Source organism: Nematolebias whitei, chromosome 16 (assembly GCF_014905685.2).
Source record: "Nematolebias whitei isolate Nwh7 chromosome 16, NemWhi1, whole genome shotgun sequence".
Lineage (NCBI taxonomy): Eukaryota > Metazoa > Chordata > Actinopteri > Cyprinodontiformes > Rivulidae > Nematolebias > Nematolebias whitei.
The window spans coordinates 12,048,485-12,062,173 of NC_056513.1; the positions used below are offsets into that span (position 1 = coordinate 12,048,485).

Consider the following 13,689-nt stretch of genomic DNA (forward strand, 5'->3'; position numbering starts at 1 on the left):
ACCACCGTCTGCGTCTGCTCCATCCATGACTCAGGCTGTGTGTACGTGTGTGTTATATCTTTGTTTCTTGATGAAACCCTGAGAGGTCCATACAAATGCCCCAAAAGAGCAAATGTTTGTCATCCAGCAGAAAACGTCACAGCAGAAGTGTTACTTCCACCCTGAAGCAAATCCAAAAGTAAAATCCTGTGTGTGATTCAATATCACGCACAGACATCAAATCTTTCCCTCAGGTTTTTACATCTTCTTTTTGCAGAATGAGTGCCAAAGACTGGTTATAAAGAAAGAGCAGCAGAGAAGTAAAAACATTGGTTGTAAATGTCAGCTCTTATTTTAACGTCAGGTACAAAACTAATAAAGAATTTCCCATGACACACAACACAGTCACCAAGACAACAAACAAATAAAACAAATAGAAAAGTCTGCATTTATTATAGTTTTTAATCCTGTGTTGTGTGTTTTAATGAAAGTTTTACTTTGTATTTGTCCACATTAACAGTAATTAGACCATCAGAGGGACAGCACAGGTTGAACTGGGAGTTAAAGTTAGGGAGGCCAGACTGAGATGGTTTGGACATGTCCAGAGGAGGGACAGTGGGTATACTGGTAGAAGGATAATAGAAATGCAGCTGCCTGGAAAAAGACAAAGAGGAGATACGTGGATGCAGTTAGAGAGGACATGGAGTTGGAGTGAGGATGAGTGAGTGTGATGGAGGAGGATGACTCGCTGTGGCGACCCCTGAAGAGGGAAAAGCCGAAAGAAGAACAATAATACTCATAATAATTAAAAAATCTATTCATAAAGGATACATTTCACATAATTTGTGAATAAAATTCAAATGGCTGATAAAGATAAAAATTTCATTGGTCAGGAAAACAATAAAAAGAAACCTCTAAAAAAGTTAAGTCTGTCCCTCTGGACAGGTTCAAAAAACAAAAAATATGTAGAAACGTTTCGTCCAGACTGAAGAAGTCTTTCGGATGAAAGACGAAACATTTCTACAAATTTTTAATTTTTTTTTAACCTGTCCAGAGGACCAGACTTAACTTTTTTAGATTTGGATTATTGAGCATGCATCAGGAAATAAAAATAAAAATTTTTCAATTAACAGCAAAGTCCATGGTCAATAATCCAGGTATAAAATCCAACATTTTTCAGTCAGGTCATCTGGACAGTTTCTTTTTTTTTTTTGTGCTGAAACTTTTCGCCTTCAATCCAGAAGGCTTCATCAGTCAAGGAAACACACAACAAAACTGACTCTTCCCCCAACAGCTTACTCCAAAGTGAAACAAACCAGTTCTGCTTGTGCTAAGATGGTCTCTTTGGTACACCCCCTCCTCCATTGAGACCGTACCAAAGAGACCATCTTATCACAAGCAGAACTGGTTTGTTCCACTTTGGAGGAAGCTGTTGGGGAAAGAATCAGTTTTGTTGTGTGTTTCCTTGACTGATGAAGCCTTCCGGATCGAAACCGAAACGTTTCAGCACAAAAAAAATAAATAAACTGTCCAGATGACCTGACTGAAAAATGTTGGATTTTTCAATTAAATTAATTTATATAACTCCAAGTCACAACAGAAGTCGTCTCAGGGAACTGTACAAAAACATTTACATATATAAAAAAGCCAAAAGTTATGTATCTAAGGAAGCCATCAGACTGTGCTGAATCGTCACTTTGTCACAGTCTCTCATTGGTCAAAAATTTAATTCAAAATTATAAAAAGACCCCCCAAAAGATTACATGAAAGGTACAAATCTGGTTTAAATTGTTTAATTCTCAAATAAACTATAGTTTAAAAATAATCTGCCTCAAATGTGACCCTTTTCCACATTTCTTTCAGCTTTTTGTTAAAGTTTTAAATGAGAAATCGCGACGATAACAAAATGAAAAAGTTCATGCTCAGAGATTGTGGCAAGAATGACTCTCAGCTACCTCCACATCAAATTTGATCTCAATATCTATAAATCTGACTCAGTTGTAGCCATTTTGTGCTTTATAAAGTTAGTTGGCTTAGGCGGCCATCTTGAATTAGGTTGCCTCTAAAAGCTAATCAGTTGTAGATGTACACCCAGTGATTAGTTTCTGAGAGTTTCATTAAAATGTATCTTGTGGTTCATGAGATGTTTTGCTAACAGACAAAAACAGACACAGGCAAAACGTTGTCCACCTTTTAACCTCAGGCTGTAATCAAACACGTTCTTTAAGGGTTGACAGTTTCAGGATGTGAGCTAACATCCAAAGATTCAGATGGCAACAAAATTCCTCATGTTTCTCTGAACGGGAGCTTCAGGGGGCTGGAAGCTGCAGCAGAGATTAGTCTAGAACCAGCCGTCCCCTGTCGCCCTGAGTCCCCCCCACCCTAAAAATGTTAAAAATGAAGAGGGGACAGTTTTGACAGACATCTGTCACAGCTCATTTCTGTCAAACGTGGCTGTAGGTCTGGACGCATCAGGAAACAGAGTTCAAACTGAAACAGCTGCTGAATGCAGAGGCCTCGGTGCAGCTGCAGACTCAGTGTTGGGGGGAAGAGCTCCCCCTAAAGAACTTGTCAACTAAAGTAAATGCAACTTTAATGAAACGTCTATTACTTGAAGGAATGCATATCACCCGCCTGCTCAACACTGAGTTTAAAATACATTATCTGCAAAGCTGACAGAGACCCAGCCACTTTTGTCTTGGCTAAAGTTTATAAGGTGTGGCAGTCATCTTAGATTAGGGTGACTTCAAAATATAATCAGTAGTAGATGTACATGAAATTCTTCTTATTATTAGGATTTTGTTAAAATGAGTCCAGCGGTTCAGGACATATTTTGCTAACAGACAAATAGGATTATTACCAAGAGTTAAAACACGAGTTTTTAGCCAAGATCTTGAGCAGTGTGTAGTGCTCCAAGTATGTGTTGGGGGTGATGCTCAGCTACGTCCATATCAAGTTTTAGTTCAATAACTGCACAATTGACTGAATTATATAGATATTTGTGTTTGCTGAGATCAGTTGGCTGTGGCGGCCATCTTAAATTGGATTGGCTCCAAAGTTTATTGAGCTGTAGATGTATATCCAATAACTATTTTTTTACAAGTTTCATTAAAATCCATCATGTGGCTCAAGAGATATTTAGCTAAGAGGCAAAAAGAATTGACTCCAATAGCTTTTTAAACAAATTTTGTGCAATCATTTAAAGCTCAGAGAAGAAGCTGGGGATCAGTCTCAGCTACTACCACACAAATATTAGCTCAATATGTGTCAAACGGACGGAGTTAAAGCAGTTTTTGGGCTTGCTGATGTTGACGAGCATCTTAAATCAGAAGTTAATCTGTTAAATAGTACTAAGAACACACAGACAGAAGCATCATGGCTCAACCTTTGACTTAATAATAACAGTTTGACCTCTTCACATCCATGTCCTTTAGCTTTCCTCGTGTGCACGCAGTAGTCACTTGTCATTCAGTATATCACAAATAAAAACTAGCAGAATGTGTAAAGTTTCAAATCTTTGAATCACACGATGACGTCCTCCACGAGATGAGTCACATTTGCTCCAGAGCAGCCAGCTGGTGTTGGATTTACTGCTGAGCACCAGGAGGTTTTTTTGTCCCAGCATGCACCTTGTGTCACAGTTACTATTTGACATATTCCCATCGTTCAGGAGCTACACACAGATCCTACATCAACGCCACATCAGCAAACTATTAACAAATGAAAACAATACTGCAGAATGTGTTAGCACTCTGTGCATGTGTTGGGACGGCCTCAGCTGCTGCCAAACTAAATTTTAGCTCATTATTTGTCCTTTTTTGTCCTTAAGCTGATATATTCATACTCATCTGCTCACAACAGACTCATGTTCAAGCTGCTGTTTTATTAATTATTATTATTTAGTGTGTATCTTAGATACTTGTATACTGTTTCTTTTTTATAGTTTATATTATTGCTATATTAGGGGAGTGGTGGCGCAGAGGTTAGAGAAGGTGGGCCTGTGATCGAAAGATCACCGGTTCAACTGCCTGTACTGACAACATCAAAATGTGGGTGGAATAGAGGAAACACCCACACCTGCCTCCACCTTCATTTGCCCCATTCTGGGCCCTTGAGCAAGGCACTTAACCCCCACCATCTGCTCCCCTGGGCACCTATGATGGCAGCTCTCTGCTCCACACAGAGGGCTGTGGTAGCTCGGTAGTCTGTGTTTGCATCAGGAAGGACATCTGGCGTAAAAACTATTGCCAAGTCTTCGTGCGACTTAGTTCGCTGTGGTGACCCCTGAAGAAGAGAGCAGACGGAAAAAATAAAATTATATATATATATTATGACTATTTTTAGATGTAATTGGAACCTTGAGTACAATTTCATTCCACCTCATGTACCACATGTGATACGAATGACAATAAAGTCACCTTGAAGCTTAAACCTTGAATGAGCCGAAGTCCAAAAATTAATCAGCTGTGTGTCCATCCAGTGATTAGTTTAGTTCAAACCTGTCCAGTGTTTCATGAGATATTTTATGCCTATTAAAAGGCATACTGTATATTAGGCAGACAAAGGAACGCACACATGCACGAGCAAAAATATGATCACCCTTTCAACAGCAGGTGACAAAAAGGAGAATAGAGATGATCTGAGGAGACAAAAATCCAAGGACAGAAAAGAGGAGGAGAACAGCTTGTTCTAAACTGTGTTATTTACCTGTCAGAGGATCTGTAGCTGGTTTGACCCGTTAGTTCTGTTAGCTGTAAGTCAGCCATTTTTACAGATATCGAGCTGAGATTTGACGAGGTAGTAGCCGAGGGTCATTCACAACTCTGCAAACGGCATCTAGCAATATCACGAGATCATGCATAACGTTATTTTCAAGGTGTAACCAGAACAACTGTCGGCTCTCAAAGTAAGCTGGTCTGAAGCTCTAGCACGAAAGGCAGCGGGCGATATGCATTCCTTCAAGGAGTGCTAAGAAGCCTTTCACTGAGACGTTTGAGCGGCTCCGGCCTCTTATAAACGCTGTGTCACAACTTCTGCATGAGTGCGGACGGCTCGTGTTTATTTTTGGCTGCCTGGTGAAGCTCGTGAGGCTGTGGGGTTTGCAGATGGCAGAAATACCACAGATGCCATGACAGATTTACCACCGTGATCCAGACTTTATGAAATAACTTCATACAAACCCAATCTATGAGTATGAGTTACTCCGCAGGTTAAGACGAGGGAGTGTGTTTTACTGGGTGAGATATTCCTGTGGAAGGAGGCAGCTTAGACCAGACTGGATGTCAGGAAGGAGGGGGTTGTTTAAAGCGATGGGGTGTCACTTCAGCCGGGTGTGTCTGAGGGAACATGGGGGCTGAATTTCTTCTGCAGTTCTTTGGGTTTGAACCTTTGCGGCATCTCCGCTAAAGCATTTCTATGAATCCATTTTAATTTGATATATGAGACATAATCGCTTCCACACGCAGCAGCAGTGAGAACTAAAGAGTTAATTGTGTAATGTCATTTATTTTTATATTCATTATAATGAGAAAAATATCATATTTCACTGTTTTGTAACAGTTTCTTCAGGTTGACTGACATAGTTATTTGTTTATTCTTGTAAACATCATAGTTGCAATATTTATTACCTGATCCCATGAAAGGTGGGTGACCGTGTAATTGCTTGTTCCTTTGTGAGTCTGTTAGCAAAATATCTCACGAACAAGTGAACAGACTTTATTGAAATTCTCAGAAAGGAATGATTGGATGCACATTTACAACAACTTAACTTTTGGAGCCAACCTGATTCAAGATGGCTGCCACAGGTTATCAGCTTTAACAAATACAAAAAAGACTATACAGTAAATCCATTAGTTTTAAAGATATTGAGCTTTGATGTGGTAATAGCTGAGGGTATTCCAGAACATATACACTTTGTACGAACAAATCACACAAGACATCTGTTTAATACTTCAGCATGAAAGCGGCGGCTGATTTTTGTTTCAAGAGATTAATAAAATAAATATAGATTTATTTATTTTCTTGAATATGGGTTATAAGGTTGTACCAAGTGATCAAATGTTCAGGTGACATGGTACAAGAAAAATACAGAGTAAAACAAATATTTGACGGATAAAGAAGTGTTTACTGTAAACTCATGATCACAGCAGCTTTATGATGTCTTGCATTGATAAACGATGGTACATTATCCCTTAGATCGAACAAAGAGCAAATCCTGTAGTCACGTCAGTGTCTTTAAATATCAAATAAATTCACAAACAAAAACTTGACAGTGAAAAAAATAATAATTTAAACACAAGTGATGGTCAGTCAGACCTCGGTTCTACACTCAGGAGTTGGTGGGCAGGTGTGAGGAGATAAATTTTATTCTCTGAGAGTAAATCAGGTCTGCCAGATAAAGTCCAAAGTTCATGCAGGAGAATGCCGCCACCACCACTTTGCTGTCCCATGGACACCTCCCACGGGGACACGAGGACGGTCTCCATGGGGTGCCATATTTGGTGTCGAAACAGAAAACCGGCCACACCACCGAAGCGCTCAGGTAGAGCAGAACCTCCAGAAGCGTGCACACCACCACGACGCGGTCAAAGGGCATGCAGCTCACAGTCTTGGTGCGTTTACACACCATCATTCCAACCAGCAGGACCGTCAGGGCGAAGCAGAAAGAATAAACAACAACGCAGTAGATGGTGGCAGCATACTGGGAATACTGACTCCCATTGGCTAGAGCGCCAAAGATGATGCAGGCCACGAAGGCCTGGACGACTTTGAGGAGGCCGGGGACGGTGGCCATGTAGCCCACCACTATCTGTCCCGGTCTGGCCCGACACAGAGCCACCTCAGCCCCGTAGGCCAGGGTTCCCAGGATGGAGCAGACGGTGACGGCGATGCGGAAATCTCGGACATGGCAGCCAGCGTATGGACACTCGGACCGGACAAAGAAGAGTGGGTAAACCACAGAGGCCGTCACATACCTGCAGGAGACAAACGGCAGTGATATGAGAAAACTACCCTCCTGCTGCCTTTGGGTCAAAATGACACATAAGGCCTCAGTCTTAGCTTTGTGGGTCATTTTGACTCAAAGGCAGCAGGAGGGTTAAAACAATGTAGGTCCAATTTTATATGTGATCACTTAAAGCTGCAGACACTAACAGAAGGTTTCAATTCAATTCAGTTTATTTATATAGCGCCAAATCACAACAAAGTTGTCTCAGGGCACTTTACAGAAACAAAGGTGAAGATCGTTGGTTACGTACTGTAACCCCAGATTCTATGAATATAGGCGTAGCCCTTTAAGGCTGTCGCTGATGGTTTATCCCGTTATGCGCAGCATAAGCACTGAAAAAAATTAGTCCACGCCCACCTGCTGTGTGGGCCCCACCCGGTCCGTATAAATTACGTTAAGAGCGGGAAATCGGCTCCCAAAATAGCTTTTTTCTTCAGCCATTTAGGAGCCAGTGAGGCCCGACGCTTAAAGGGCTACGCCTATATTCATAGAATCTGGGGTTACAGTACGTAACCAACGTTCTATTTCATATAGGCTTCGCCCTTTAAGGCTGTCGCTGATGGTTTAAGGGCGAAGCGGATGTGGTCCTCGCCTCACTGGGTCCATTCGAACACAGTAAGAAGCGGAAGCTTGCCCAAAAAACGTCTTGTCACTCAGCTCCCCGTGTGCATAAACTACGCATCGCGTAATTATGTGCCATGCACAGACGCATGTTGTGTAACTATGCGTTCTGACAAACATGAATACCCCGGAAAAACTTTCAACATGAAGAAGAAGTTGAAAAGAGGGGGGGGGGGCATGAACCAACTGGTTCATGGCTGAACAGTATAAACAGATTAATGTCCATGAATTGATCAATAATCAAATGAACTGATTGTTAACAATAATCATGAACTGATTAGTGACAATAGAACCAAAATCACAGACACGACTGTGACTGAAAACAACATCTCACACTGTAATGCATGCAGACAGAAGTGAGTTTAAACAGAGTTCCCTGAGAACAACAATATTCATTCTGTTAGGGCACTAAGGACAGAATGTGTCATGGAACGAGCCGTTACATCACGTAGGTAAAAGCGAATAAATGAGCAGGGTGTTGACCATGCAGCCGCAGTGCAAATGTCCTGCATTGACATACCATTATGCAGAGCAGTCGAAGATGCGATACCCCTGGTCGAGTGTGCTTAGAGGTTGACAGGAGGCCCTAAATCTGATGCTCTGTAGGCTTCAGAAAAAAGGCCTCACACAGCCAGTGTGACAAGCGCTGGATGGATAACGGCGACCTGCAGAAGCATCTCTATAATGCACAAACAATTGTTGAATTTGAACGCATTGCAGCTGTGCGCGTTACGTAACACGTCAACGCCTGCATCGGGCAGAGAAGATGAACAGATGCTTCCCCTTCTGATCTGTGGTGGGGAAAAGACCCCTCCAACGACATCACTCTTGATTTAAAAGAGCTCGTGATGTTTTAGGCATAAAAGCTGGGTTGGTCTTAAAACAGCTGAGCTGCCCGTCAGCCTAATTCTAAGGCATGACGAAACAACAGAGAGGGCAGATAATTACTTACCCTCTTAGCGGGTGTTAAAACCAGCAGCAGGACTGTTTAAAGAGACAAGAATTTAAATGAAAACTGATCCAGAGGCTCAATTGAAGCTTTGATCAGGGCTCGCAGGACCAGCGTTAAATCCCACTGTGGAACAAGTGGGCATGAAACAGGCCTACATCTCTGAACACCTTTTAGAAACCGCTTCATCAGCGGGTGATTAAAAGCTGTTCTGTCTCCAAACCCTTTGTGGCAGGAAGAGATGGCTGCAACGTACGTTAAAGCGTACTGAAAACCAACTCCCTATCCATCAGGTGTTGTAGAAAAACAACACGCTGCCTAAAAAGCATGAAGTGGTCTCTAAACCTTCTCTGTACACCAGCGCTGAAAAGCCGTACCCTTGATGTGTACAGAACTGTGGTAGATGCAGCACGTGAATCTTGAATTGTGCACACTATCTCCTGAGGGAGACCCATCCTCTAAGTGGGACCGCTCAGCGGTCAGACCCACCGGTGTTGACCTTTTTCTGGGTAACTCTTGGTCGCTCCTCCTGCCTGAAGGAGAGCATCCTTCCTCCACGACAGTTCCACGGCGACCCCACAACAGACGTTGCAGGCCTGGGAACCATAGTGCGTTCACACGCCGGGAGCCACCAGGAGAGCTGTCAATCCCTCCTCCTGAACTCGGTTCATGGACCGTAAAAAACAGAGGAGGTGAGGGAAAAGAAACGCGTAAAAAGCGTTTTGGGCCACCGACTGTGAGCAAATGCGTCCCCCCCAGCGATGGATCGTCTCGCGGGCTCAGGGAAAAAACCGTAGTTGACATTGCGCGTTCTTCTCGCGTCGCAAACAGGTCCACAGCTGCTTTGCCAACTTCTGCTGTGTCTGAAAAACATCAGATCCGGATGGAGGATCCGGTCCACATAACGTGGGCCGCCCTTGGACGTCACATCAGCCCCTCTGTTCAGAACATCGGATATGTAAACTGCTCTAATAAAAGCAGGTTTGATGAACCCAACTCAGTAGCTTCCGCGCAATGTGTAACATCTGGGCTGAACGCACACCCCCCTGGCGGTTTATGTACGCAGCAGTCACCATGTTGTCTGTGTGAATCAACACGTGTAGATTCTGTAGCACGGGAGCAAAATGTTGAATCACATTCAGCACTGTGCGACACTCCAAAACATTGATGTGGGCTGATGTGCGGTGGGGCCACAGCGCCCCTACTGCTTGAGATAGGCATGTCCCCCCCCCCCAACCTGACAGAGACGCGTCCGTGAAGACTGACACGTGACGTGGGTCTGCTGACGGGGACTCCCTCTGACAGAGCCAGGGTGTTTCCCCAGTGTCGGAGGTCTGCTCCCATGGAGGGAGGGACAGTGATCATCCGTCTCTTTTGTTTTACTGGATCCACACGCAGACGCGCAAACCACCTCTGGAGGCGTCTCATGTGTAACAAACCCAGCGGGACCACTGTGTGAGCTGATGACGTCATTCCCAACAGCTTCGTGACGGAGACAGCTGTTACCACTTTGCCAGGTCTTACGTGGCGTAATTGGTTTTTAGAGTGTCGATTCTTGTTTGTGATAAACGAGCCGTCATGGTAATTGAGTTTAATTCCACTCCCAGATAACAATTATCTGGGCCGGGAAAATCGAGCTCTTCTTCCAGTTATGGCGAAACCCAGATTTAGCAGGTGTGATGCTAACACCTGAGCCTGTATCAATGCTTCCTGTCTGGAGTGAGACAGGGGCAGCAGGTCGTCCAGGTAAAACAAAACTCTCATCCCTGCTTGTGCAGTGGATGCAGGGCTGTCTCCACACACTTTGAGAACGTACGAGGCGCGAGGGAGTACCCCAAAAAGGCAACCTGTTGTACTGGTACTTCATCCCTTGAAAGGCGAAACGCAGAAATTTTCTGTGTTTTGGGATGATTGGTGTGTGAAAATAGGCATCTTTTAAAACGATGGAGACAAACCAGTCGTTTTCCTGGATGTTGTCCAACAGCTGTCTGTTCATCAACATGTGAAAAAATCTGTTCATGATCGCTTTGTTGAAAGCTGACAGATCCAGAATCGGTCTCATCCCTCCGGTCCTTTTGGGGACCAGGAAGTAGCGTGAGTAAAACCCTGTGTTTTCCTCCTCGTTGGGAACTCTTGAGATTACACCTTTTATCAGAAGCTCTTGGACTTCTGCATTTAAGGCTGAGACTTGGTCTGGTGATGACAGGACCGTCTCTATAACTCCTCCGAACGGAGGGGGTCGGGTTGCAAACTGCAGCGTGTAACCCTTGCATAACACTCTGTCCATCCATCTGTCCGGTGAGCATGTTTTTAACCACTCTGCGTGACGTTCGTGGAGTGGACGTGCGTTTAAATGATGTGCCGTGTTTTGAACGGATGTCATCCAAACCTCCGCCTCGACCGCCGTCATGCGTCGCGGAAATGTTTTCCGCGTGACCCAAGGCGAGGCTTTCTCGAAAGGGCTGTTCTGCGCGCGCCCGCGCGCTGTGACTGGATCGCGGACCAACCTTCATGTCCGGGCGGGGCGGTAGCTGTGTGCTGAGGCGAGGCGTGTGTCAGCTGATGAAGTGAAGGTTGTGAGCCTCGCGGGAGCGCACGTTTCCTCTGGAGGGACGCGCGCCGCTCTCGCTGAGGGCGGGGCCCGTCATTGGATTCATTCAGCTGTCTCACGCTTATGCCGCCGTGAGCTGCTGATCGCTGGGACGCGGTGGATGACGGCCACTCGCGTTCATACAGGGGAGGCGTGTGTTGTTTTCGCTGAGAGCAGGGACCTCCACCGGACCCGGCCTGCGGTCCCACATTTATCCCGATGTGGGCCGGTGAGCGCCGGGCAGCTGTGCGTGCATCATCGACACAGTGCCGTTGGATGGAGGCTGCTTGTCTCGCTCGGGAGCGCGTTAACACCGTTGGGAGGTGATCGTGCGGGTCTGATTGACAACAAGTTATTTCGCTTACCGTGGTGTCACGTGAGCGTCTGGGCATGTGAAGGAGCGGCGGTGGATTTAAAAAACCTTTATTTAAGGACACCGGCTCTTATGAGTGGAGGATGTGTGTGTAGCGGCTGTGAGCTCATCCGAGCTTACAGACTGGCTAAAAACAGGCATTTTGATCTTTGAAAAATCATTTATTCAATTCCTGTGTCATTTATACACACATCCTCCGCAGACCGTCATTTCTTAAAACTTCTCCCCCGTGAGCTCTGCGGTTTGTTTGCTCCGAGCGCCGTCTGCAGGCGATCTCTGGGGAAAACGCTGAAGTGCAGGCTGCCGGACTGAGGAGGGGTGGTCTCTGGCGGGCGGGGCTGGTGGTGGAGCTGGGCGAGACGAAGCTGCTGCTGCCGTGGAGCGTCGATGTTTCTGCCTCTGCTTTTGACGATCTCTCCAGCGGGCTGGAGGACGGAATGAGCCGCGCGGCTAGATGAGATGGCGTACAGCTTCCGACGTCTCCTCCGACTGCTTCGAATTCGTCAGCATGGACGTCAAGCTGCTTCCGAACAGCGCGTCCGATGAGATGGGGCCCTCCATCCGGTCTTTGTGCAGCTTTTCCGGCAGCAATGGAGAGTGACGGAGCCAGATGGAACGTTGGATTACCGTCATCCATGCTACAATCCTCGACAGGCAAACCGAGGGAGCGGCGCACATGTTGAGGATGGCGTCTGCCGATTACACAGGGAGCTCTTTGTCTCCTCCGGCAGGTGTGAGGTCTCCAGCCTTTTCGACATGCTAAATGCTAGCAGCGCATGTTGTTGCTAACTGCGGTTGCCTGAAAACACGTCGGTGGGCTCGATTGGAGAGCTTTGGTCGCCGTCTGGTTCCTCCGGAGGGACGGGACGCTGCTCCGACCTGGACAGCTTCGCTCCGGAAGCTTCCACGAGGCTTGGCTCCAGGGGAGGGAACCGAGGAATAGCGTCAGTTGCCTTACAGAAGGAGTTCTTTGTCTCCAAGGCAGGTCTGCGGCCTTCAGTCCCTTGGACATGCTATATGCTAGCAGCGCACGTTGTTGCTAACTGCGGCTGCCTGGAAAAACACGTCAGTGAAAAATAACCTTTCCGCCGATCATCCGAACTGGCGGGAAAAGGCGAGGGACGTAGAAAAAAAGGGGTCCCTTCATGTCAGCCTCCTCCCGGGTTCCGCCGGGCAACCCCTGAGGGCGCTGTCGGCCGGGAGCGGTGTGATCGCCGATGCGAAACGAGGTGGGATGGGGTGAGCATTCACTCAGCCCCCCTCCACCTACACTACGCTCCCCGGGAGGGAATGAGCAGCGGGGGCTGCAGCTGAGCACACCTTGCCCCGGAGGAACCATCCGGTTCGCCCCGAGGGTCGGCGATAAGAGGAAAAACACAAGATGGCGTTGTCCAGCGTGTAATGACCTGTCACTGGGAAATGTTCCCGGACGCTTACCTTGGAATAAGACTGCTGTCATCTTCTCCTCGGGGAGGAGAACTCACCGGACGACCGGAGGTCGACTGCCGGGCCAAGCATCCTTCACAAGGTTGGTCATTTACACAATTTATCTTCTTTGTTCTTCTGACAGTGCTATATTAGCTCGCTGAAGAAAAAATGGGAGCCGATTTCCCGCTCTTAACGTAATTTATACGGACCGGGTGGGGCCCACACAGCAGGTGGGCGTGGACTAATTTTTTTCAGTGCTTATGCTGCGCATAACGGGATAAACCATCAGCGACAGCCTTAAAGGGCGAAGCCTATATGAAATAGAACGTTCTCTCCATTCTTTCATGGCAGGTTTAGTCGGCAGGCGATAATGTCTCTGTGTCTTCTTTTAGCAGTATGTCTAACTCATAAACCACTGGACAAACTTGTAACTTGCAGAAATTAATGGATATACATCTACAACTTAGTAGGTGTAGGAGTGAACCTAATTCAAGATGGCCACCTCAGTGAACTGACCCTAAAAGCACAAAGATGGAAACGATAGTCACTATCAACAAAAGTTTGGTGTGGCAGTAGCTGAGACTGATCCCTTAGTAAGTGTGAGATTGTGAGAGCTTTGGTAATAATTTTGCCATTATCTGTTTGGAGTCAACACTTTCTGCCTGTTGGCAAAATAGTTAAGCAAACCTGGCCCTAATGTAGTTCCATAATTAAGTAAACAAACCTTCTGTTCCTGATGTAGT

The 13,689-nt window shown here is 45.8% G+C and overlaps 1 protein-coding gene across 1 annotated transcript in view; it reads right to left on the minus strand.

The window, feature by feature from the left end:
* Nucleotides 1-6,307: 6,307 nt before the first annotated feature.
* LOC119422825 (myeloid-associated differentiation marker-like protein 2) overlaps nt 6,308-13,689 on the minus strand; it is a 7,838-nt gene continuing 456 nt past the window's right edge. The window contains exon 2 of the mRNA XM_037690229.1: nt 6,308-6,953. Within this exon, the coding sequence (XP_037546157.1) occupies nt 6,308-6,953 (646 nt within the window). The remainder of the gene's footprint in view (nt 6,954-13,689) is intronic.